The sequence below is a fragment of the Sarcophilus harrisii genome, chromosome 4, assembly GCF_902635505.1.
Source record: "Sarcophilus harrisii chromosome 4, mSarHar1.11, whole genome shotgun sequence".
Lineage (NCBI taxonomy): Eukaryota > Metazoa > Chordata > Mammalia > Dasyuromorphia > Dasyuridae > Sarcophilus > Sarcophilus harrisii.
In genome coordinates, this window is record NC_045429.1 from 390,346,241 (window position 1) to 390,371,258 (window position 25,018).

Sequence of the window (25,018 nt, forward strand, 5' to 3'; positions counted from 1 at the left end):
TTGGTTGGACTGTAGTATGGAAAGTACTGTATGAGGCTGAAAAAACACGTTAGTGTCAGATTTTGAAGGGCATTAAAAGCTAAACTGAGGAGTTTATACTTGATCTGAAAGGAAATAGTGAGTTAAAGTTTACTGAGAGGGGTTTGAAATACCTGTGGCTTAATGAAAATCACTTTGGCAAAAGTTTGGAGGTTGGATTGATGAAAGAAGAGATTTGAGACAAAGGGCCCAGTGAGACAGTTATTACAGTAGTTTAAGTGATGAGAGCATGGAAATAAAAATGGTGCTGGCGTAAGTAGTAAGAAGAAATGGGCAGATATCACACAGAGAGAAAATGTAAGATTTGGCAAATGATCCAATATTACCCAATCCAAATTATGGTAGTTATTGATTGGCAGATGAGGAAATGTGAGAAATTATGAGATTGTGAGCTTGGGAAACTGGTGGTACATTGGAGAAATACAGTTCAGCAGGACAGATTTGGGAAGAAAAAGTAATGAGTTCTGTTCTGGACATGTTGATTCTGATATGTCTATGGGACAACCAGTTTGAAATGTCTAATAAGTAGCAGGTGATGCAATACAGGAGCTAGGAATCTATAGCTGGATACATTGACCTGTGAGTCATATGCTCAGAGATGCTAATTAAACTCACAAGAGTGGATAATGCCTATATGTATAGAGAGAAAGAGGATCCAGGATAGTCTTGGAGGACACTACAGAAGTCACTGAGACTGGATTTGGTGACAAATTTATACAAACTTCAAAATTTGTTGAAAGAAAGGGTTAGCATGGTAGTGATGGTGGGAGCACTTTTTAATTAGGGCAAGCTGGCAATGCAGAGATGAAGCCTTCTTGTTGTAGCCAAGAAGGTACGTGCTACAACTAGGGCTTCCTCCTCCAGTAAGAAAAGTAACTAATAACACATTTTCAACTTCCTCTTCAGATATTTTACTTAGAATAAAAATTCCTTCATGTCTTCTTGGTGTTTTTTATTTTTGGCACTCGAGACTTCATATTGCTATATGCTAAATTATCTATAGACATGCCCCATCAACTATTGAGCAGTGGCAATGAGATGGTGTGCCTTGTTAAAAGATTTAAAACTCATAAAGAAATAAATTTAAGTTTTCTCCACAAAATGACAAAAATTTAACAATAGAAGAATCTCCCATCAATTGGGGAATGGCTGAATAAATTATGATATATGGAGGTAATGGAATATTATTCTATAAAAAGTGATGAAAAGGCTTTTAGAAAGACCTGGATTTACATGAACTGATACTGAGCAAAACATGCAGAACCAAGAATACACTATACACAATATCAGCAAGAATGTGCAAGATCAATCATACGCCTTGGTTCTTTTTAATAGTTCAATGATCCAAAGGAATACCAAGACTTTGAACAAAAATGCCATCTGCATCCAGAAAAACAACTAAGTAGACTGAATGTAAATCAACACATTTTATGTTTCCTTTTTTTGTTTTTTATTTTTTTCTCTCTCCCATGGTTTTTCCCTTTCGCTCTGACTTTTCTCTCCCAACATGATTCATAAAACAATGTGTATTAAAAATAAATTTACTAGAAAAAAAAATAGGAAGCATCTTTGACTTCTCAAAATCAAAAGAAGTACTAGTCTCATTAAATTTCACATGTTATTGAATTAGCTCCTCTGTTTATTAGCATAAGTTCTTTTCAATCATCTATATACTACTCAAAAATATTACTAAGATTACTGAGCTAAGTAAAAATTTAAGTTTTCAGACACAGAGATTAAGATCTAAGGTGGCACTACAAATTTATTTTTTGAAGAGTAAAATATACATTAAAGATATTTTCATCTGAATGCTAATTGTATTGCAAGGTGATCAGTACAACAAAGGGAAAAGAATTACAAACACTTTTACATAGCACTGGAAATGCAATATTAAGTTTGTAAAGTACAAAGTTTGCTGCACAATATTGTAGAGAGATAATGCTAAGTTTTCTTTCTGACCATATGCTTCTGATCATATTACATATGCTACACAGCAGTAACAGCTACAGATGGGCAGATGAAAACTCATCATACTAAAGAGGGCATATAGACATACGTAATTAAAACAATTAAATAGTGCTTGAAATCAAATAATATAAATATACTATGTATATATACATACACACATATATCTTTTAAAAACTTTACTATGAAAAATCATAATTTTGTTATGCAATAGGAATCACATTAACTAAATACAGGCATAAATATTCAATGGGAAATAGAACTTAAAATCCTAAGGAACTAGATTTGCAAAATGTCTATTATTTAAAAAAGGGTAAATGGGACAGTAAGTGCTTACAGAATCAATGGTTTTAGTGTAAGACATTAATCGAAGACCAGAACTGGCTTAAGACAATAATTATGTAGAACAGCTAATACAAACAATATATGTCTAATTTTCATGCAACCTCTTCACCTTTATTTTTTTAAAAATCTCCAAACATGATGTTGAAATTTTATGAGAGAAGATTCTAACTATACATCAGCTTTAATTTTCTATTCTTTACAAAGCTGTTAATCACTAATCTCGGTATTTACAATATCTTACAACAAAGAAATAACACACATTGAATTATTTTATGTATGGGAGGATGCACCATATAAAATACTCAATATGAAAACTGAAAAAACTGGGGTAAAATGTATTAGTACATAAAATATACAAAAAATTCTTATTGTGGTAGTTAAATGTAATACTAACATTTGCTGTGCTCTGCACATAAGTGATACACACAAGATTGATGTTTGGTCAGTTATGGCTTACATCAAGCCTCTTACCACTTTCTCAAAGTAAGAAATACACAAATAGTTTGCAACCAAAAAGGCTTCTGTAAAACTATTTAGTGATGCACCATTTAGTAAATGTGTTAAGAATGCAAAATAATCAAATGCTGCAAAGGAAGGAATTAGATGATATGATCCATTTCTAAGGTTTTCTGTTAGGTCTGAATTTCAATGACTTAAAATTTGTTAAAAAATCATCTCCTATAACCCCACTGAGTCCAGATACACTAACTTTGCTTTGCATGGAGCCCTATAATTTACAGACAATTCATCTTTTACCTAACTTCTTGCTCTTTCACTTTTGTAATATCATCTGGTCAAAAGCAACATTAAGACATAACAGGTCACAATGTCAGTCTTTCCAATAGGCCTCACAGCCCCAGGACAATTATCCAACCTCCTGATATATCTAAGGACCTTGGGGCAATGTCATCCACCTTATTGCTGCATCCTCAGGACTTTCAGACCTTTTTCTCTGCACTGAAGCAGAACTTTTATATTTTATGTGTTGTCTCCTTCCAAAAGTGTCAACTCCTTCAGGGAGGGACTGACTTGCTTTTTTTTTTTTTTTTTTTTTTGGTATCTTTAAAATTGCTTAACAAAAGGCTCAATAGGTAGAAAGCACATTTTTATTCATTCACTCTGATAGGATATACAGACTATTACTGAAAGCCTTATGAAAATGAATATATTCAAGACCAAAACCAAAAACAATGATTTGGACACTTCTTTGAAAGAGAAATAGAGGGTAACCAGTGTAATTCCAAAGAGGTAGTTTTTCAAGCTTCTAAAAATGTTCTGCATTATTGTATGGTATGGATTTCCAAAGAATAATTTCTTCTTACCTTCATAGAGATATACTAAAGCTGTTATACACAAATTAGTTCCTTAAATCACATATGCTCTATAAAAGGGTATTTAAAATAAATATTCGACTCAAGAAACTACAGTTAGTCAACTTAAAATTCAGAGTTTTCTTAATGTTTTAACATGTACACTACAATTCTGGTTTTAAAAATATTAATGTAGGCAAATATGTATCAAGGAGCCCAACTACTAATGATTTTCATTATAAGGAAGTTCCATTATAAGAAAGTTGTTTTTCATGAGAAATAATAAATGACTTGGGAGTGTTACAGGTTTGTGCCATGACATAAAGAAGAACGAACTGTTTTTTTCTTTGTTGACTCTTATCTGTACCTCTCCTCTAACTTTAATAACAGGTGAGAAATGAAAACAGCTTTTTGTGACAGGAGAACCATGATTCCTTTTTATAATTTAATACATTAACCTGAAATCTAGAGTTCTCCCCTAGAATTCTCCCCCAAAACTCTTCCTGTATCTTTAAATTGAATTAAGGTCTGCAGAAGCTGTTCTAGTGAAATAACAAAGAAAGAAAGCATTAAAAAAAATCCCATCCTATTAAAAAGTGAGCATTGACATAGTGAAAGCCTCGGAAAAGAAGCAAATTATTCTTCAGGCTCCAAAAGAAACATAAAAAATCTACTCCCAGAGTTAACCTAATCCACTTGAGAGAAGAGTTCACTGTTTCCTTGGTCTTCTAGGAAATATGGCAGCCACTATCCTTTTGTGGTTTGATATCTGGTTCTTTGACTGGTTTCATTTCTTCCTCTGGTTTGGGTTTGGCCTATTATAGAGAAGTAAAAGGAATTATGAATATCTGAGGCAAGGTTTAAGAAACTAAATAGAAATATATATATATATTAAATATATATATATATATATATATTATTAGTTTTTCTGAAAATAGTACTTTTTTCATGTGACACTGTAAGTACTGGTAAATTTGTATTACATATCTAACTTAGAAAGTATCACTTTTGCTGAAGAAGAAATTTATACATCATTATTCTTGTGAAAAGAAAATAAAGAAGCCACAACTTCAACCATGACAATCACTAGCATTTAAATAGCATTTTAAAGTTTACAAAGAGCTTTACAAATATTATTTCATTTTATCCTCACAACCACTCTAAGAAGTAGATACTATTATTATCCCCATTTTATATCTGAGAAAATTGAGGCAGACAGAGATCACAGAACTAGAAAGTATCAGAGGCAGGACCTTCAATGATTCAGATCTTTCTGGGGTCTAGGCCCAGGGCTCTCTCCCTTGAGCCAACTTCCTCCCTCCAAAAACACAAAGCTAAACCAACCAGTTCTTCCCCTTAAGGAACTCATAGTCTACCTAGCTGCCACCAACACAGAGATCCCACATTTGGAAGTACAAATTCCCACATTACTTTGAGGTCATTAAAAGCTCTTTATAAATAGCAGGTGGCTAAGCAATACATAGTAAAGGCTATTTTATAGAGTTAGTTTGACTATGCAAGAGTTTTAACTAAAACCCAAGGGAGATAAAATGACTATGAAATAAAAAAGCATTCCTACTTCTAGCTTTCACAGATCTCTAATAATCTTCCCCTAAATCTTTGATCATCTTATATCAAAATTCAATCATTTAACATCATCATCTTTACAAATCAAAATATTTTACAGTTTATTTCCTGAAATGCTAAAATTAGGATCATATCTTCAAATATTCAATAAAATAGTAAATGCAGACTATGAAGCTTTAGTGCAGAATCATATATTTAACTAGTGTATTCTTTTAAGAGAGTTTAAGATACCACTATCACCCTTTTGTCTCATCTTAAAACAATGTTTACAAACTTGAAAGAAGAAAAAAGCCACATTACTTTGAAAGTATTTACTTCTTAGGATTCAAGAGGAAATATTTAGAAAATTTTCTGGAATGAAACAAATACTGCAGAGCCTTCCTGGATATTAGAACAGCTCCAGATGGAAAACACTAAATTAGCTGTCACTGCTCTCAAATAAACTTCTATTTTTACGAACAGGAAAAATGAAGATATTAAATAATAGCTTTATGATTCTTATCTTAAATTTAAAACAGAAATGGAAGAAATGAAATGGAATAAGATTCATACACTATCATCCTTTGGCCTCTTGGTGAGATCAAATGCAGCTAGTATTTCTGGTGTCCAGTGTGCATTTACAGGAGGAAATTCAAAGGGTACAGGCTCTACAAGACCATAGTTTGCTTTGAGTTCGAGTTGTGGTGCTTCTGTTGGAACTTTTTGGAAATAGCTATAAAAGAAAATTTAAAAAACAATTTAATGCCAAGTTTTCCTTAAAAGAAACCAAGGACATAAATAATTCATCTCAACCGCCTCTCTTCATCTATTAAAAATGAATCTTATGGGTGTCAGCCGATTCCAAAAAGGATTAATCTCCCCAAAATGATTTACCAAGATGTCAACTCTATGATAAGATTTTTCCTAACCTGACACATAGTAGGTACCTAATAAATATCCCATGATTGATAGTGACTGCTATGTTCTTCAGAGGCTTTAGAGACTCTTAGTAATATCAAAATGATGTCTACTAAAACCAGGCAAATTGACAAATTTTGCTGTATTATTTTGTTCCAAAGGCAATAAAGATTTTAGTTAGAATTTTCAGTCTGTGTTCAAGGAAAAAAGGAATTAAGGCAAATTAAGGTTACTCTACATGCAAACACATTTTTATATAACCTAATTAAATATAAAAGAAAACAAAGATTCTGATACTCAGACATCCACAACTCACATGAAACCATTTTCTCTCTGACATTTTTCTAAAGTATTTTTCACTAGACTTCCAAGTTTCCTAAAGAATAGATGCCCTGAAGGTTTGGCTGTTGTCCCAGGTCCTTTGGTTTCTCCATATTCTTTGCACAATGCTTCAGCTTTGGAATAAACTGCACATAAAAAAAAGTCTATTAGATTACAGTTTGTCGTTTCATGCTTATTCCCATTTATCTAATGAAATAAAAAAACAAGATTCCTCACAAAAGCGAAATAATAAATTATGAGATGAACAACTATGGGTATTAAATACTACATTTACTGTTTGACTTGACTGATATGTGTTTCAAGTCTTCTAAAACTCACTTTCTCTCTCTCTCTCTTTTTTAAATAAGGGACAGTTTCCTGGAGATGGAATGGAAATGATGGCTTATATTTGAATATAACAGTAATGTAAAAATAAAAAGTATCAATACATTTTTAAAAAATTAAAAGCAAACTTTTACCATATAAACTCTGGAAAATTCCCTCCCTGATTCTCATTTGCCTATTTGAAGGTCCCTTTTATCTCCTTAAAAAAAAAAATAAATAAAAAGCTAGTTTTTAAGGGAGATAATATTCCAGCAAGAAAGCTTACATTTTTCTGATTCCTGGAGAGACCTGATTGCTTCACCACATTTATCACTTGCCAGCAAAGTCTGACCATGATAACAGTAAGCCTGGTGGAAGAAAAAACAAGATTTCTGATTTTTACTTTTCCCAAGTGGTATGCAACAACAGACATTACTTCTTTTACATTTCAAATATGTCGTATAAAAAAATGTCTTTGACTATTATTTCAAATGCTGATTCTTCTTATCCTTTTTATTTCCTTTTATAAATAACATAATATTTTTTGCTTAGCAAAGACAAAGTTCATTGAAATGTTACAAATATTGGAAGACGGGACTTTCTTACAAGTATTTAATAATGGGAGACATCTAGAAGGATAGAAAGTATTCTGATATCAAGGCTAACTAGAGCAATGTCCTTGGTTGAAGTTTACAATTAAAGATGGGTTTTAAAACAAAGAGAGAGGAAAATCAATATCCATTACTTATTTAAAGTCTACTCTAACACCTTTCATCCAAAAAAAGGTATAAAAAGTTATATTATTAGATAAGTACAAAACTGATGGATCAAACAAAAGAGAGATTTTAACAGCTTAGGAAGGCTATACTAGGTGGAGTGTCATGACTGGTTTTATTAAAGAGATAATTAAGATGAAGGAATTCAAAAGACATTCGCCGAGTCAAGACACTAAATTGAAAGTGGCCTTACAAACTTGTAGAAGATAGAAATCAAAGTAGTCTTAATAAATTAAGCCCATAAAAATGTCCAACAAGAATAAATCATATCTTATACATAGTAGGAACTACAGAAAACATTTGTTCAGCACCTAAATTTTGGGTATACTAGATTTTTTTTTTAAACAATGGTGAATTTTCCCAATCTATTTAGCATTAGTCAAGAATAAGAAATATGGTAAGATAGAGTCTAAAAATATACTGACCAAAATGATGAAAAGATTAGATCATTAGGTTTTAAAAAGAAACAACTTAAAAAAAGTTTATTTTAACAACAAGAGTTATAATTGTCCAGTCTGAAAAGGAAACATGATATCTTCAAGTATATCAAGAACTATTACATAAATAAAAACACTGAGCAATTTTCCATCTTGGCTTCAATGAAACTGTAATCTCAGATGTACATATTCTATCAATACAAGCTGCCACCTATCTATGACTTCTGATTCTGTGTTTATTAATTTTATGTCACAGAAAATCTAACCAATGTGTTACAGAATTTCTTTTAATTTTTAAATATTTTATCAGTGAAGTACTCAGGATCTCCATGTGTTATCCTTAACTCTCCTTAAATGACTTGTTCACCTCCTTCTCTAATTATGAATTTACTCAACAATTTCCCATACTCCATTCATAAGCTATAGCCTAGTTGCACCTACCATACAACTCTCCACTTTCTTTTGGATGACCCGCAATTTTAAATCATCAGAGCTTGAAGCACATAAGCTGCAAATATCTTCATTGTAGTCTTTTTTTGCTTATAAATGTTAACCACGAACATGGCAAGAAAAGAAGAGTAAAGAAATCCCATGAAATGATACTTCTTGAGTGGATTAGCTGGGAAATGGCTGAATAAGTGATAGTATATGAATGTAATGACATCTTGCTATTCCATAAGAAATGGTCAGCAGGATGATTTCTGAGAGGCCTGGAAAGACTTACATGAATTGATGCTAAGTGAAATGAGCAGAACCAGGAGCTCATTATACATTGCAACAGCAAGATCATATGATGATCAATTGTGATAGACTTGGCTCTTTTCAATAATAAGATGATTCAGGCCAATTCCAATGCATAAAGAGGACTATGGGGACTGAGTATGGATCACAACATAGTATTTTCACCTTTTTGTTGTGGTTGCTTGCTTTTTTTTCCCCTTTCTCATTTTTTTCCTTTTTAATCTGATTTTTCTTGTGCAGCATGATAAATGTGGACCACAGCATATTTCTGTCTTCTAAGTTCATGTATCCACACCAGATTTATTTCTTCCAATAAACAGCATATCAATTTTGTTGGTCAGTAGACAAATATCTTACACATAAAGTATCTAGAGTTAAGTTACTATTTATAGATAGTTTAAAACTGTGAGATTCTCAGCCTCCTCTGCCATAATCACATAACCAAAGCAGAAAAAGAAGGACTTGCATCAAACTGATCGTTATAATAATAATTTTTTAAAAATCTGTTATCTTTCAGCCAACCTATGGAAGAACCTTTCTGTACTTAAAATACATTCTTGTTTGTTGCTAAGTCTATTCTAAAAGCCTTTCTAGGATGGCAGACTCTAAGAAAGCTCAAGCTTTGCTGGCAAAGCCTTCAATAATTTAGGGTCTACCTCCATACCAAAATGGGGACGCTGGAGTAGGGTTTTGTAACTGTTTAATTTTCATGAGGGAAACAGAACATGGATTAAAACTTCATCAAACAGTTATCAAAGAAAGCTAATGTAAAAAATGCCAAACTAAGTCAGATTCACGCATGCAGATAGCAAAGTATATTATAGGATGTTATAGAACAAAAAAATCAATTCTATTAAATGGGATTTATACTTAGAAAATGAAATATTCAGAGTTTAAATCAGTTCTTTGTAGAAAATGTAGACCATTTTTCTAGCTATATTAAGAATACAAATCTTTGAAGTCTCTGACTAAAAAATAGGATGGAGTAAGATGTAGATGATCACATTCAGTTCACTTTCCCTAGTCTGTGTCAAACTAAATGTTTGTACTAGAGAATCACTAATGAATAGGCCTAAGTAGTCATACCTTTTTGTTTTGCATTAAGACAGGAATTAATCAAATGTTTTCAAAATAGCAAATGTGACATGTGGAAACAACATTTTAATATTATGCAACATTAAATAAAATACTTACATAAGCTGTGTAAAAACACATTTTCAAGTGAAGGTATTTTCTCCATTTAATAGTATATGCAGGCTCCAAACTGGATAACGTGTGATCTATAATTACATTTATAAAGCAAAACATAACTTCTCTGACTCATAAGAATCTTAATTTCTTCCAAAGAGTTCAAATTCTATAACCATTTCAAACTAAAAATCTAAGACTGATTTATATTCTTAAATGCTAAAACAATTCATTTTCAATGATAGCCAAGTTAGACAATGAGACCAATCATATAATGATAGTCTTCTCTTTTGAAGAGCAATAGATCCAGGCCATGGGGAGTTGAAAAGAACACTAGACTAAGAGTCAAAAGGCCTTAGTTGTAGAGCTGGACAGTTCTGGTACTACTTGTACCTATATAATATTGGGCAATTTTTTTTTTTTAATATCCGTGAATTTAAGCTTCCCCAGATGTCAAATAGAGATAATATTTTCATGCTTAGCAAGGTTGTAGTGAAGTTCAAATTGGAAAACAGATGTGAAAGTGCTTTGAATACTTTAAATCATCACACAAGTAACGCAAGCAAAAATTATAGGAGCATGGTTTTAGAACTATATGGTTTTAAAACTATAAAAGGATATCAGGATGGCAACCAAAATCTACATCCCTTCAAGACAGAATTATTACTTATTACTGTACTCCTTAATTTATCCTTCTTCTGTTTCCCTCTTCATACCTGTAAACAATCACCCATCACATTAGTAGAAATTATCTTCAACCTCAACTTCATCTTTTCTCATGCCCACTGTACTCAGTCATACCCATCAACCATGTCTCACTCTAATTCTGCCCACTCTCCTCCATTACAACCTCTAGAGTTACTATTCCATAATGAACCAACTTCCTTTCATTTTGGTACTCTCTGACACCCCTAGTCTTATTCTTATTTTAAGACTCTTAGAAATCACAGAAATAGCCCCTTTTCAAAATGCTTCATTGACTCTAATTCAATTGAGCTCAATTAGTAGAACTAATCCATCAAATCATTTAACTTCTCTGCAAAATAAAAATGACATACATTTAGCCACCTCACACTGCTGTGAAGAAAGTCCATGGAAAGTGACTATGAGATCATTTGGAAAATGATAATGCTGTACAATGAGATAATATTGGTAAGAGTTTAGCATTTACTTTTTCATTGGGATTCATTTCCATCCACAGGAGTGGCTTCATTTTAATCACATTTTACTTTTAAGTAAATCAATCTACATAGATACCTGTCTGATAAGTGGCTTACCACAGTATCCCTAATTAAATAAATGGAAAAAACACATGAACTCTTTGAAGGCTAAGGAGCACAATAATGAACTTAAAACTCACCAGCTCTTTGATAGAAATTGGCTGTTTCATATGCCAGTGCAGCAATTAGACCAGGATTATGTTTGAGTTCAATTGCTCGAGCAATTGTAACTGAAAAAGAAAAAAAAAATGCACCCCTATATTAAGAATTACAACAGAATACAAGTTCAATTTGGTTATATAGTAAGAGTATAAATCTGTGTCACTAAAGTTTTGGACCAAGAATAAGAATCTGCTATATAACAATTTTAATGTGAAAAATGTAAATTACTGAAAATAAAAGCACCAACATGCAGAAATTGCTGAGTTCAGTAGTACAGTGTTAAATCCCCCAAATGTTCTAAGAAATGTGGTTTTTTGCATTAACTATTAAGTTACTGTAAAAACTATGAGACACACCAAGAACTATTCCTACAAAAGAATTAAAAATGGATCAAAAAAGCCCCTAGCATAAGCTCTCGATCTCATAGGTGTATGTCTGCCTCTAAGCAAATCTAGAGAGCACAGAAAAAAGCAGGTGCAAATAGCAGAAATGGAAAGGGGAGAAAAGGAGAACAAATAACAAGAAAAGGGGAGTGATTTTTCACTTTCAGAAAAAGTGGAATGAAGTTAAAAGAACCAGAGGAAACAAACCACCTTGTTTAGCCAGAGAGTCTTGCTAGAAACTAATAAGGCCAAAAGCTTTAAAAAAATTTTTAAATTGCTTTTGACTACAGATTTTTCAGAACCATTTGTCTTCTGGACAATGTAGCTGAATTGCAAAATAAATATACTTGTAGAAAATTAAGTTCTCAGAAATTCAATGCTACACTGTGATATTTGGGAATACCTTCTTGAGCTTCAGCTTGACATTGAATAATGTAGGAATCTATGAGTCGAACTTCCAAATCCCTGCCTTTTTCTGCAGGTGTGATAAGTTTGGGAATATGGTTTTCCTAAGAGAGAGCAAAATACACGCCAAATTTTATTTTAACCCAAATTATTGTCAGCTGTTTAATGTTATATTTAAATATTTTAAGTGAATGATACTTCTAAAAGTTGATATGAAACATTCAATTTGGGGATTTGCTAGAAATTTCAAGGGCAAATTAAAATTGTGCTAAATAGGGCAGTTTTAATGGCCAAAACACAAAAGAATTACAAGAGTTTCACACACCATAAACTAGTAGAACAGAACTGCAGTTGCAAATAATTTTTGGTTCAAATTAAGGAGGTATTATAAAATGTTTATGTATATAACTCATACATTTTGGAAAACATTTAGCCAGAATGCTAACATAACCAAGTTATCTTTTGCATGTATTCTGAACTATGCTTTAGAGACAATTAAAAAAAAAACTGAATATACAAGGAAAAAAATGCACCTAAAAGACTCATATGAAAAATACTATGTAGAATAGTTTTTATACCTACAATAATTATCTCACACCAAGAACATAAATGATAGATATTTATAAAAAAGTTTTAATGCTTAAAAAGAACACTTTCCTCATAAACTTTCAAAACAGCTATTATAAATAATATAATCACTTTGCAGATACATTACAATAGAAATTTATTAAAGGCCTGCTGTGTATACAAGCACAGTTTTAGACAATGGAAGAAAATGCAAATTTTGGATAAAACACTGCCCTTGCCTTCTTGGAAATTTAAGAATAATAATAATAAGATAAAAATCTCTAGCACCAAGGAAGTTGAAAAAGCAAAATCATGAGTACTGAATATTTTGGCTCCAGGTTAATCAGAAATGAAGGCTACATTCCTAATTTTTTTTCATCCCCACCCTATTAGAAGCAACTGAAACAATACACTGTGATTAAAGATCTTCTATTTATTAAGATCACATTTCGCTACATAAAAAGGTAAGTAACTATGCCATAGCAAAATAATAATGTAAAATAAAGGACTAATTAGCAACAAAACATATTTCTTGAATCTTTTCACTGACACAAGCTTTGAAAAGTGAGAAAATTATCAAAAGCAAAAATGTATTCTGGTACCTTCAAATGTTTGAAAATCCCAGCTGCAATTTTTAGGCTTCGATGAACTTCTTTTGCTTCATCTTCTGTTATGCTAAAATATAATAATGCAAATCATACTAATTCTTCTTCTTGGTTTTCTAAGAATACTTCAAATCAATAAAAATGATTATTTATAGAAATTCTGGCCTTGTTCTTTTTGCAAATTCGATGCTAATATTGCATATTATAGCCTAACATTTCAATCATTAACATTTAGATATAATTTGCATATTTTAACAAGAAAGCATTACAAACCCTCAAATAATATTGCCAACGTTAAAGTTAATTTTACACACACACACACGCACATATTTTTTGCCCCTCCTATTCACACTTACTTTTCTTTTCCAGCCAATCTTGATGCATATTTGGTATACCATAAGGCAACATTAAATGCCATGGAAATCAATTCAAACACAGCATCTTGCTGGGCACTAAAATTAAATACAGTTTCATTAATTTGGTCATCTCATATCTATATAAAACATTAGTATCAATGATTTCTTAGAATACTATCAATTAACAAATATTTATTTTGAATGTCTATTGGCAATATAAGTGAGTGAAGATTACAACATTATCTTCAAATACCATATAATCTACTTAGGAAGGTAAGACAACTATAAATGAAAATGCAGTGGGGATACAAAACTACAAAAAAGAAAGTTTCTGCCCTCAAAAAGTGTCCACTCTATCAGAGGCAACAAGTACACATGTGAACACATACCAAATACAAATAAAATAAATTTGAAGTAAATGGAGGTACTATCATCTGGAAAACTGAGAAAGGCCTCATGTAGTAAGTAGGTTTTAGGAAACAACAAAAAGACCAGTTTGGCTGGACCAAAGACTGCTTGAAAGAGAGTAATATATAAAAAGGTTGGGAAGGAAGACTGGAGCCAGATTATGTATTTAGAGAAAGTCACTCAAGTTTATTTGGAGTGACAGGGTCAGATCTGTTCTTTAGAAACATTACTTTGGAAACCATGTGGAAAATGGAAAGTGGACCGGAGGGAGAGCCAGGGAGACAGCAAGAGTTGAGAAAAATACTCTATATGATGATGAGAAAAAGATACAGAAAAAAGAAATTATGGAGATAGAATTTATAAGATTAGCCTACTACTGGATATGGAAGGTAAGAGTGAGAAATTGAAAATAATCCTATCTTACAACTTATGAGCAATTCAGGAAGGAATGATTCTCAAGAAAAGATTAATAACCTGATCTTGAGATCAACTGTCAAAGAATAGAAAGGATTCAGATTTATAAAGAAGCATTTCTAATTAGGGGGACTGGCATGGTAATAGGGAAGTATATGAAAGGGATTGCTTTTCAGAGATTTCACATATATGTGTATATTTAAACAATTTAATGGTATGCTAAATGACTGTATCTTAGTATCAACCTCACCACCTGCTCTATCCCCTACCAATCCTAAGATTTGGGTAAATTAAATAGCTTCTCTTTGAAAATGGTTAGAAACATCCTAAAGATATCACTGCTACCTAACAACATAAAGAGTTTTCTGTTCCACACATAACATTCCTGTTAATGGCAAAATATAGGCATTTAAATATCAGACAACACAAACTTTTCTTTCCACTGAAGATCAAAAAGTGAATTGAAATGATAAGACATTAAAAAAGATCAACTGTTGAACTATTAGAACAGATTACAGTCAAAAAAGATTGTTATTCAATTTCTTCCTTTATTCGTTAAGATATCAAATTTTGTTTTGGAACAATTTAAAAAATAAGACATTATTTCTGTGATCCTCTAAAGAGCTAGTATTCCATGAAAATCACCTTGTTATGATTAGGAATTTTCAATGCTACTCAGCAAAAATTTTTAAAGTACTTACCAGTGACTTTCAGTTTTTATCCCCAGGATTTAACATGGTATTTTGAATATATGTAAACAATTAATGCATGATGAATCCTTCATTCATTTATACTATATGCGATGTACTTGTAAATATTGAGAATTCAAACACTAAAATGATAATGATCATTTCCCTTCAAGAAACTACATGGGGCTTCCTACTAGCTGTGTAACCCTGGGCAAGTCACTTAACCCTAATTGCATCAGCCACACACACACACACACACACACACACACACACACACACACACACAAAAGAAATCACATAGGGATGGGAGAATACAACATGTATAAAAGAACATGTAATACAGGGTATTTTGTAGAAGAAAATAATATCAAGTAAAGGGAAGGATCAAGAAGGCTTCTCACCAGAGATAGCACCTGAACTAAGCCTTGAGGGAAGATAAGGCCTGTAACAAGCAGAAATGAGGACACCATAGGAGAGGCACAGGGAAAGTTTTTGCAGGTGCACTGAAGTAGGAAAAAGAATTTTAAATTAAGGGAATAATAATAGCACTTAAATAGCTAGCTAAAATGGAGAATTCATGAAGAGGTATAATGAGGAATAAAGTTGAAACTGTAATAATTTACTGATAATAAAATAACATTTTAAATGGTAAGGAAGGCTATAGAATCCCTCATTGATGCTGGAGAATTTCAGCACTGGAAAGAAAGTAGAAAAGAACATAAAGAAATAAAGCCTGTTAGTACAGACAGGCTTGTATTAGGGAACTAACAGAAAGAGATTGGCTCTCTAGAGCTCCCTTTCAAAAAAGTAAAATACACAGAGGAACAGAAGTACTTCCAGCTTTACTCTTAAACAAATTAACTCAGCTTTAAAAAGACTTACATCTCTGCTTTGCATGTTAGTACTTTTTTTTTTTAATTAAGAGTTAATCTCCTCTTGACAAGGTGAAGGTGAACTTACTTACTCCCACCCCCACCCCAGTTTTCATATGGGTAAAATCTATTTTTCAAGTGGATGAAATATTTTTCTTCCCAGTGCACAATGGATTAATTTCTTAGAATATTTTTTAAAAAACAATCCTTGTTCAGATTTTTATTTTTTCTTTTTCTCTATTTGTTTTTCAAACTATGGAGCCTAAGATTTAGCATCCCAATAATCAGTTACAAACATTAGATATAACTTGGCCCTATATACCTTGGAACATGTCCCTGTAACGTATCAGTCCACTTAAAGTTTTGAATATATCTCAATTTGCTTTCTTGGGTAGAGTTATCCAATGAATTTATGAAACCTGAAAAATAAAATTTAAAAATGTTAGTTTCAAAGCACTTCAGGTATCTTATAGTAAAGAAATTAAAATATTCAGATGGATACCATATCAAGCATACACATTCTATTCCATAGCTTCAAAGGCACTATGTTCATATTTTCTAATTTTTTTACCCTAATCTTATTCTCTAACTACCTCTAATCTCACCAGAAACTTGGACAGTAACCCTTAAATCCCCTATCCGTTAGGTGTGAGCTTTTGTCTTGTTAAGTTAGGGTCTAGACCACATATCCCTTTCTGGGCTTCACATCATCATGCCCCAATGCAGGTATACTTCCATCCCCAAGACTACTTCCCATTATGCATCTGTCTTGCTTGCTTGAATTTGTATCCTTAGTGAAGAACCTAAAACATAGTAAACACTTAAAGAATGCTCTCTCTATCCCAAAATAACTATCTGACAACAATTTAAATCTTGAACATATACAAAGAATAAGAAATAAATGTCCAAAATAGTGTTTAATGACCTCATTTTCCTACCTATTTAACCATTCTTCTGAAATACAACCACAATCCACCTCAGAAAAATAAAAACAAATCTTGAAAATTCCAAAAAGTATACATCTACTCAACAAAATGGACATTATAATTTTAAATTGTAACTTTAAAATTTTATTTATTTATTTATCTATTTTTTGCTGAGGCAATTAGGGTTAAGTGACTTGCCCAGGGTCACACAGCTAGGAAGTATTAAGTGTCTATGACCAGATTTGAACTCAGGACTTCCTGACTTCAGGGCTGATATCTATGCACTGTGCCACCTAGCTGCCCCCTTAACTTTAAATTTTAACAAATAGAAGATATTCAACACTTATTAAACTTTAAACATCTAACCTTGCAAAAGAGAAAAGTAGGAATCTGTTGCATTCTTCATCATTTCTGGGTTACAGGTCAAATCAGTGAATAGCTCAAGCAAACGTGTCCTTGATGATCTCAAATCACTTGAAGAAGAGGGAAGAGAGTAAAGCTAAGTAAGCTATAGTATGAAGTATATTGGATAGTTTTAAAGTACTTAAAAATCCATCATTTCAAAAAGCTAGGTCTTGTTCTTATATATGAAATCTTATGAATCCTATAAGTCCTGAGAAAAATCTTGAGGTTTTTAGTCACCAATAGAAAAAAATTATATTTCTAATTTAATATCTTCAAATGTGTATTAAAAGGGTTTTCTAAAGAGTTCTCTAACCATTAAAAAAAAAAAAAGATAAAAAACAGTTTAAAAAAAAAAAGAATTTCATTGCTAAGATGTCACACTGAATGTATTGCTGATCTAATTTTAGATAACATACATGACTCTGTTGAATCTTCTAGTTTAGGGACATTTTAAAGAATTCCTATTCATAACTGGCAAATACTCTAATCAATCTGTGACCTCAGATGCCTCCAAAGACAACAATGTCAATTCACTCATGTCTGTCCATTCTATCTGCTTTGTTCATGTCTACCTAACAATCTGTAGCAGGAAGTTCAACCAACAGTCCTTTGTTCCTTCTGACAATGCCCAAACATCAATGAAGCTGTCTAGCTATCAAATGCTTATTTCTTTCATCTGCTTACATGCCTGGCCTTTCTTTCTGGTCATATATTTTTCTGATGACATTTTTTATAGTGATTTTTTTGGTAGAATCACTAATTTGTGATATGTTTCAGTCTTCTCCTGTCCACCAAACATCTTTTCACTACCTTTTAGGTGATGTTTAATATAATATTCTATAGCTACTCAGTCTAGATCCTTCAAGACCAAATTCAAAAGTATTACCACGGCAGTATGAAATATATATTAGACCTAGTATAAAGATTTACATTAACTTGTGTATTAATTTCATCCTATCCTCTTGCCTCCCTTCCCCAATGAATGTATTATAAGAGTTGTGTTCCAAAAAAATCAGTTTCCTCATGTTCTATGTTCTTTCACAACCAATGTTTATAACTGCTTGTGGAAAGTCTCAGACCTGGTGACTAAATATTGACAAAACACTGGTTATTGATGGGTATGTCCCACAGCCAACCATAACGTTTCCCCAGCATGTGGAATTGACCAACCCTGTAATTGTACCATTTCATTCCATTTTTGGTACTCTCTCAATGGCTATAAAAGAAATATTTCCTCAAGTAGAGGCAACCTTGATTTCAAAGAAGAATTCTGGATCCAATTGCCTAGGGACTATCAGTCTGCCTAATAAAATGAAGATGTGCTTGGAGGTCTGCTTCAGTTGCTTTTGTGATAAAAGTATTTTTTTGGGATTTTGGGAATCATATTTAGATAATACATTCCACAGGTAGTGAAAAACATGGACAGTAAATGGAATGTTGTAAGTAGGAACAGAGAGGTCGGTTTGACTATATCACAAAGTATAAATGAGAAAATAATATAAAATGATACTGGAAAGATGTTGAAGTCAGGTTGTGAATATAAAAAGAATATTTATATTTAATTCTAGGGGCAATTTGGAGCTATTAAGAGTTAATCAAGTAGAAGAGTGATATGATCATATTGATCCTTAAAGAAAATCACTGACAACAGCAGAGAACTGGAGTAGAGAAAAATTTGAGATACAATGATCAATTGGGAAACTGTTTCAATATTCTAAGTGAAAGAAGATAAGGGACTAAACAAAGATGGACACAGTGTAATTATAAAACTCAACAAAGAATCACAGGAATTTAGGATTGAATGATCAAACTGTATCTTTTAAAAATTGATCCTATTTACAATTAATTAATTGGTGGTGAAGTAGATGGAAAGTAAGGGCCTGGAATCTGGAAGATTCAGCTTTCTGAGTTCAAAACTGGCCTGAGGCCCTTGAGCAAATCATTTAACCTTATTTGCTTCAGTTTTCTTATTTATAAAATGAACTGGAGAAGGAAGTGGCAAACCACTCCTGTATTTCTGAGAAGAAAACATCAATAGAAGAGTTAAGAGTCAGACATGACTGAAAACAAGTGAATAACAACTGCCTAAGTCACGGTTCTTTGTCTCTGAACTTTGTTCAGAAATTTAGCTGGTCTCGAATGAGTTAAAATTTAGAAATTAGTTTTACTGTTTGCCTCAAAGAAATCTACCATCTGATATAGTATCTTTTTGCCATCAAACTGTCTGGTTTTTATCCAAGATGTCTCATCCACTATTGTTAAATAATGTAGCTTGCAGATAATTCAAATAATGAACATTTCTTAGTCACAGAAGAGAAAGAGGGGGGTTGTTGCTGATCCTTCATTCTTAATTTCTAATCATTCATATTGCCCTCCAAGTCTCAGCTCTGTTATTGATTTCATCATTCAAGATGTTGAAACCAATTATAACTTGTTCCCAACCTACAAAGTCCTATTCTTTATTTTGTATTCCCCCAAATCATAAAAGAGCTCTATTCCCCTCATTAGGAGGAGGTTTTAGTTTTGCAGAGGAAACCGAGATCCTATTTATTTGTAAATTTCATTTTACTAATAAATTGGTCATACTAAGAACTTTGTGCCTCATTTTATCTTAATTTTAACTTTGTCAGAACTCAACAGAGACCATCTAGTCCACAATATACACTTTACAGAGAATGTCTAACAAGTTTAAATAATTTGTCCAAGGTCAGATGACTACTCGATAGTAGAGTTAGAACCAGGTCTCTGATTTCCAATCAAGTACTTTTATATACTACTAGGCTGAAAAATGAAGAACATTTGAAGAATGTTCTTCAAAACACAAAACAAGCTCCTCTTTCTGATTTTTCTATTTCTTTTTATTAGAATCATAATTTATCTGGTTATTTAGATGATTCTTCAATCACCTGATAATTAGCCAAGTGACATACTTCTTAGAAGAGTCTCTTCCATTTTATTTGTTGCTACCTTCAAATGCCAGGTCTTCATCATCTCATAACTAGACTACAACAATCTCCTAAATAGTGTATCACTAGTTCCCACTCTCAAGTCAATCCTATATCAACTTAACCTACAAACTGCTACTATGTCAGTCTTCCTAAAACATGGTTTTTGCTCAAATTTCTTTGTTTAAATGCTCCTTGTTAACTACAAGTCCAACCACAGTAGTCTATACCTTTAAAACTTTCCATAATTTAGCACCAAACTATTTTTTCCAACGTACCCCGCCAAACATTCCTTTTATGACTACAATAAAATTGGTCTACTCAATTAATTAACCCTGTAACACTAAGATGGCTAACATTTACATAGCACTCACTTTGTGCCAGGCACTGTGCAAAGTATTTTATAATTATTATCTCATCTGTTCTTTACAATAATCCTGGAAGTAGATATCATTATCCCCATTTTACAGTTGAGAAAACTGTTAGGATCCCCACTCTCTCGTTTTACTATTAGGAGACACCCTCTTTTCCAAGCCAAGGCACAACAGGCAAGCTGTGCCCTGAGCTTGACATAACAACAATCCTTTGTGGCTCATCTGGATGATATCAGCTAGTAAGTATCTGAAATCCCATTTAAATTTAGGTCTTCCTGACACTAAGTCTAACACACACCACTAGCCTCACAGTTTTTCCAAACCTGTTATGCATACTCTCTGGCTAGGTTAAACCTAATATAGAGTTTCCATTTCTCAATTCATAACACACTATCTCTGATAAATTAACAACATGCTTATTTGTGACATCTTTTGCACAATTTTCTTCTACTTAATTTAGCTTTTATAATATAATTTAACTGTTCTGGCAAAATACAACTTCTGCTATGTAAATATGGAAAAAAAAAGCCAAAATATCTCAAAGATATAAAATTTTAAGATGTGGGAGTTTTAACTTTTCACATGTTTTCTCTACAATTAAATTGCAGTTAATGAGGATAAGTACATTTCATATTACTCTGTATTGTCCATCAGACCTAACAGAGTAAATAAACAAAGCATAGTAGTTCAAGAAATGTTGGATCTAATTCAAACTTACTTGCAAATTTTTGAAGCTGCAGGAGTTGTAACCACAGCATAATAATTAAAGGAGACAGGTGCAGTGGCTTTTAGTGGATTCCGATGAAACCAGTGTGTCATTTTTCCTAGATGTTTTCTACAGATCTATGTAAAAGAAACCTAAACACACAGGAGGAAAAAAAAATGTATAGATAAGAATGTTAATCGGGAAATATTTTATAAAGTGAATTCTTAACCACTTTAATTTTAAAATGAAAAATTTAAATATGTTATATTTTGTTTTTCATATTTACAACATTTTTCTAGAATACTTTTCTATTAAAAAGACTGCACTATATTTAAATTTTGCCTACACAAAATTGATTGGAAACCTGTCCCGTATCAATTATGGTTTGCAAAGTAATACTGAATTTACCTGACCTAATATAGCTGCTGCAAGAAACAAAAGCAGAGTTATATGAAGAATGTTCTTCAAAATAACATTTAACAATGGATCAGATATTACTGTTTGGGTTTAAATTTAGACTCTAATAGCAGTTTCCATAATTGTTTTTCATGTATTTCATTAGTGGTACATAAATCTTTACATTTTTTTCTTTGTGATAAATATTTTCCATTGCAGCAGCAGGAAAAAAAGATAATCATTATTTAAAACAAATTCATTGAGCTTAAGAAAAAATCCTTCCCAAATCCCATCACTATACCCATAATTTCTTAAAAAAAAAAAAAAAAAAAAAAAAACTCATTTAAATGCAGTACTATTTTTAAAAGATTGTCTTCAAGAGGACCTAAGTTCAAATCTGACCTCAGACATTTAATACTTCTTAGCTGCGTGACACCCTGGGGGCAAGTCACTTAACCCCAATTGCCTCAGCAAAAAAAAAAAAAAAAGAAAAGAAAAAGACTGACCTACATTTGGTCATCATCTGAAAAATAAATCTATGTATTTCTAAAAGATTACTGGCAATGAAGAATATAAAGGGAAGCATGACTATTACCTTGAAATTAGGCCAGGAAATAGTGCACAGAAAACATTTTGTCAATAAATCTATGATTCAATAATATTTACTTCAGTTGGCCTCACTACAAAATGTTTAAAATCAATAATCTTTATTGGCTTTTCTTACTGCTATTAAATGGGTTTAACTATTGACTGGCACACCAGTTATGGCAGAAGTTTAAAAACGACAACACAACTCATTTATATACCACTTGAACAAAGTGCTTTCTTTTTAATATTTTGGTGAGGTAGATGGTGTAAATGTTATTGCTCTGATTTTACTGATGAGGAAAATGAGGCTGAGGAAGTGACTGATTATATAATCCTATAACTTGCTGAGCATTAAGATGAGGGATTTGAACTATTACAGTAAACAAAATGAATTTGAAATCAAAAATAATAATATATTCTTACTTTTATCTTTTACATTAATGGTTAAAGATAAAGTTCATAAACCAAACCGTTTCATCTGCAATCTTTCCCCTCTAATAAGACAGAACTTTGATGCTCCTTTTATCCTTAGGTGGTTATTTATCTTATATGGTTGTAAACATATTTTTAAATGACAGTATAAATACTAATACTTTATAAGATCATTGATAAAGAGCTTTTAAGCGTAAAGAAATTGAAGTACAGCCATCTTAAATAACTTGCCTCAAATCACACAAATGATTATCAAAGGTAGGAATTTAACATAATACACTGCCTTTCCAGATTATTCCATGCCAGAGTGACCAATTGCATTTTTGAAAATGAGTATGATTTATTTAAATGAATATCAAAGAGAGGAAGGTAATCTGTTAACAGATGTTCTGTGGGAGGAAAGAAATTAAGCAAATGAGACACTCCTTAAAAATTTTTTTCAAAACACATGATTGGATTTCTAGGCAGCATCTTCTTCCTCAAAGATATTTTCTAAAAGGATCATTATACATCTGTAGAGGATTCTTTAGGTGTACTCAACTTGAAACCAAACAAATTCAGTTAATTAAAGTCAAGTTTTTACAAAGAAGCTAAAAAAAGAGCACAGAACTCTGCACTTTTCTAATGAGTCTAAAACTAAATTTACAAAATGCATGACATTCCTTTGACTACTGAATTTATGCCAAACTAAGTTACATGTATCACTACAATCTACTACTCAGTACGATACCTGGTAGTTTTAGAATGGCATTTTGGGAAATAGTTCTTTATCACCTAATGAGAGGAAAAGTACCTTCCCAACACTTTCCTGTTGGTCAAGCTTCACAGAATACACTACTTAAACTAAAGTCTGATTTATAAAAAACATATACTTTTTAAATAGTCGCAATTTTCATGAACACATTTTAACTTTCCCCAATAAAAGCAAAAATTGTTCGTCACTAACAAAGAAAACTCCCTTTGGGAACTTCCAACCCATTGGCTATGTAACTTCTCGTAGAGAAATCTCACCTACAACTTAAGTGTGGAACACAAATCTGGATTTTGCGTAAATTTGGCTACAACGGAAGGAGCGCTTCTTCCGATTTCAGCTCGGGGCTCTTTACTGCGGTCCGTACCTTTTTCAGTTTAATTCCCTCCCTTTGTAACTCTCTTTTATGCAACTATACGCACGATTCCAAGAAGGGAGTCAATGGTTTCCACTCCAGAGGGTCCAAAACACACAGAAAAGGGGGAGCCCCTGGGAGGACTGAGCGCGCCTCGCCTCAGCCTCTCACAACTTTGCCCAAGCCTCCCTCCGGCAGCAGGATACCCTGCCCCTGTGTCTGAGACCCCGGATGAGATCCATCTTCCCCGCCTGACGACGCTGGGGCGCGCGAGTCGAGGGCAGAAATATACCGGGCCCCACCAAGTACCAACTCACCTGAGCGCGGGGACGTTTCTGGTTTACTCACCTCTTCCTCCTCCCACACCCCAAACAAGCTGCGCCTGCGCCATAGGAAGGTATTCGCACGTTCGCCCTCCCCCCCCCACCACCTCCCCCGCTCCTAACAGCTGGACACAGGGAAGTAGGGAGGAGCCGTGGAGTCATTCCAATCGAAAATAGATAGCATCAATTGCGGAAGACAGGGGAAAGCTACTGCAAGCCGAGATCATCGTTCGCGAACCTTTAGGAGGGCTGTCAAAATGCCTTGGGCAGCTCAGGCAATGGGCTCTGGGGAGCCGAGTGTAAAGTGACTCTAGGGAAGAGCGCGGCCGAAGTAAGGATGTTTCCTGACTGGAAGCAGGAGAAAAGTTAAGATACCCCATCTTTACCGAGCGTGTTGATGGGAGCGGGGGCGTTTTGGGAAACTAATAATAGACACGTCAGACTCACCAGACTCTCAGAGAATTCCGGGGAAATAGAGATAATGCTGATACGCTCGAGACTTAAAAGTAATAGGACTACAGGAGACTAAGCTAAGGTCACGTGGCCCCCGCAGCCATAATAAGCCAGCAGGCGGAAACCGGAGTCCCTCGGAGATCGTTGCTACGGTGGCCCGCGCAGCCCCTTCTCAAACCAGAGTCCGTCGCTTCTCTCCTTCACTTTAGGGATTCTAGAGTCGGATTGTGGCCCCTCCTTTAAATCAAGAGTAAAGGAGGAAGAACTCTTTAGGTTTCTCTTCGACGTGAAGGGCTTCAATAGCAATGGCGGCCTCAGGCTCCTCCCGGCTGCTCCGAGGAGGCGGGGCCGAC

General features: G+C 33.2%; 1 protein-coding gene across 5 annotated transcripts; it reads right to left on the reverse strand.

Annotated features, from left to right (window-relative positions):
* Positions 1-3,382: 3,382 nt before the first annotated feature.
* Positions 3,383-24,997, reverse strand: BROX (BRO1 domain and CAAX motif containing). 5 transcript variants are annotated; one of them, XM_003767725.4, is made up of 13 exons: positions 24,660-24,997; positions 21,380-21,519; positions 17,304-17,410; positions 16,334-16,430; positions 13,629-13,724; positions 13,270-13,342; positions 12,099-12,204; positions 11,291-11,380; positions 9,937-10,022; positions 7,075-7,156; positions 6,460-6,610; positions 5,799-5,958; positions 3,383-4,474 (listed from the first exon to the last, which is right to left on the reverse strand). In XM_003767725.4, the coding sequence occupies exons 2-13, from the start codon at positions 21,478-21,480 to the stop codon at positions 4,388-4,390; spliced, it is 1,236 nt and encodes a 411-aa protein (XP_003767773.1). In that variant the 5' UTR covers positions 21,481-21,519; positions 24,660-24,997; the 3' UTR covers positions 3,383-4,387. The 5 variants fall into 5 exon arrangements, with proteins under 5 accessions (XP_003767773.1, XP_031822939.1, XP_031822938.1 ...); XM_031967079.1 differs by lacking the exon at positions 24,660-24,997 and adding an exon at positions 24,238-24,309; XM_031967078.1 differs by lacking the exon at positions 24,660-24,997 and adding an exon at positions 24,207-24,291.
* Positions 24,998-25,018: the final 21 nt, after the last annotated feature.

Excerpts from the sequence above, each read along its gene's own strand:
- BROX (XM_003767725.4), bottom strand. The coding sequence starts at position 21,480 with ATGACACACTGGTTTCATCGGAATCCACTAAAAGCCACTGCACCTGTC. Across the intron at positions 13,343-13,628 it reads AGATTGGCTGGAAAAGAAAA|CATAACAGAAGATGAAGCAA; the intron begins GTAAGTGTGAAT and ends ATTATATTTTAG. Across the intron at positions 5,959-6,459 it reads CAGAGAGAAAATGGTTTCAT|CTATTTCCAAAAAGTTCCAA; the intron begins GTGAGTTGTGGA and ends TTTCTTTTATAG.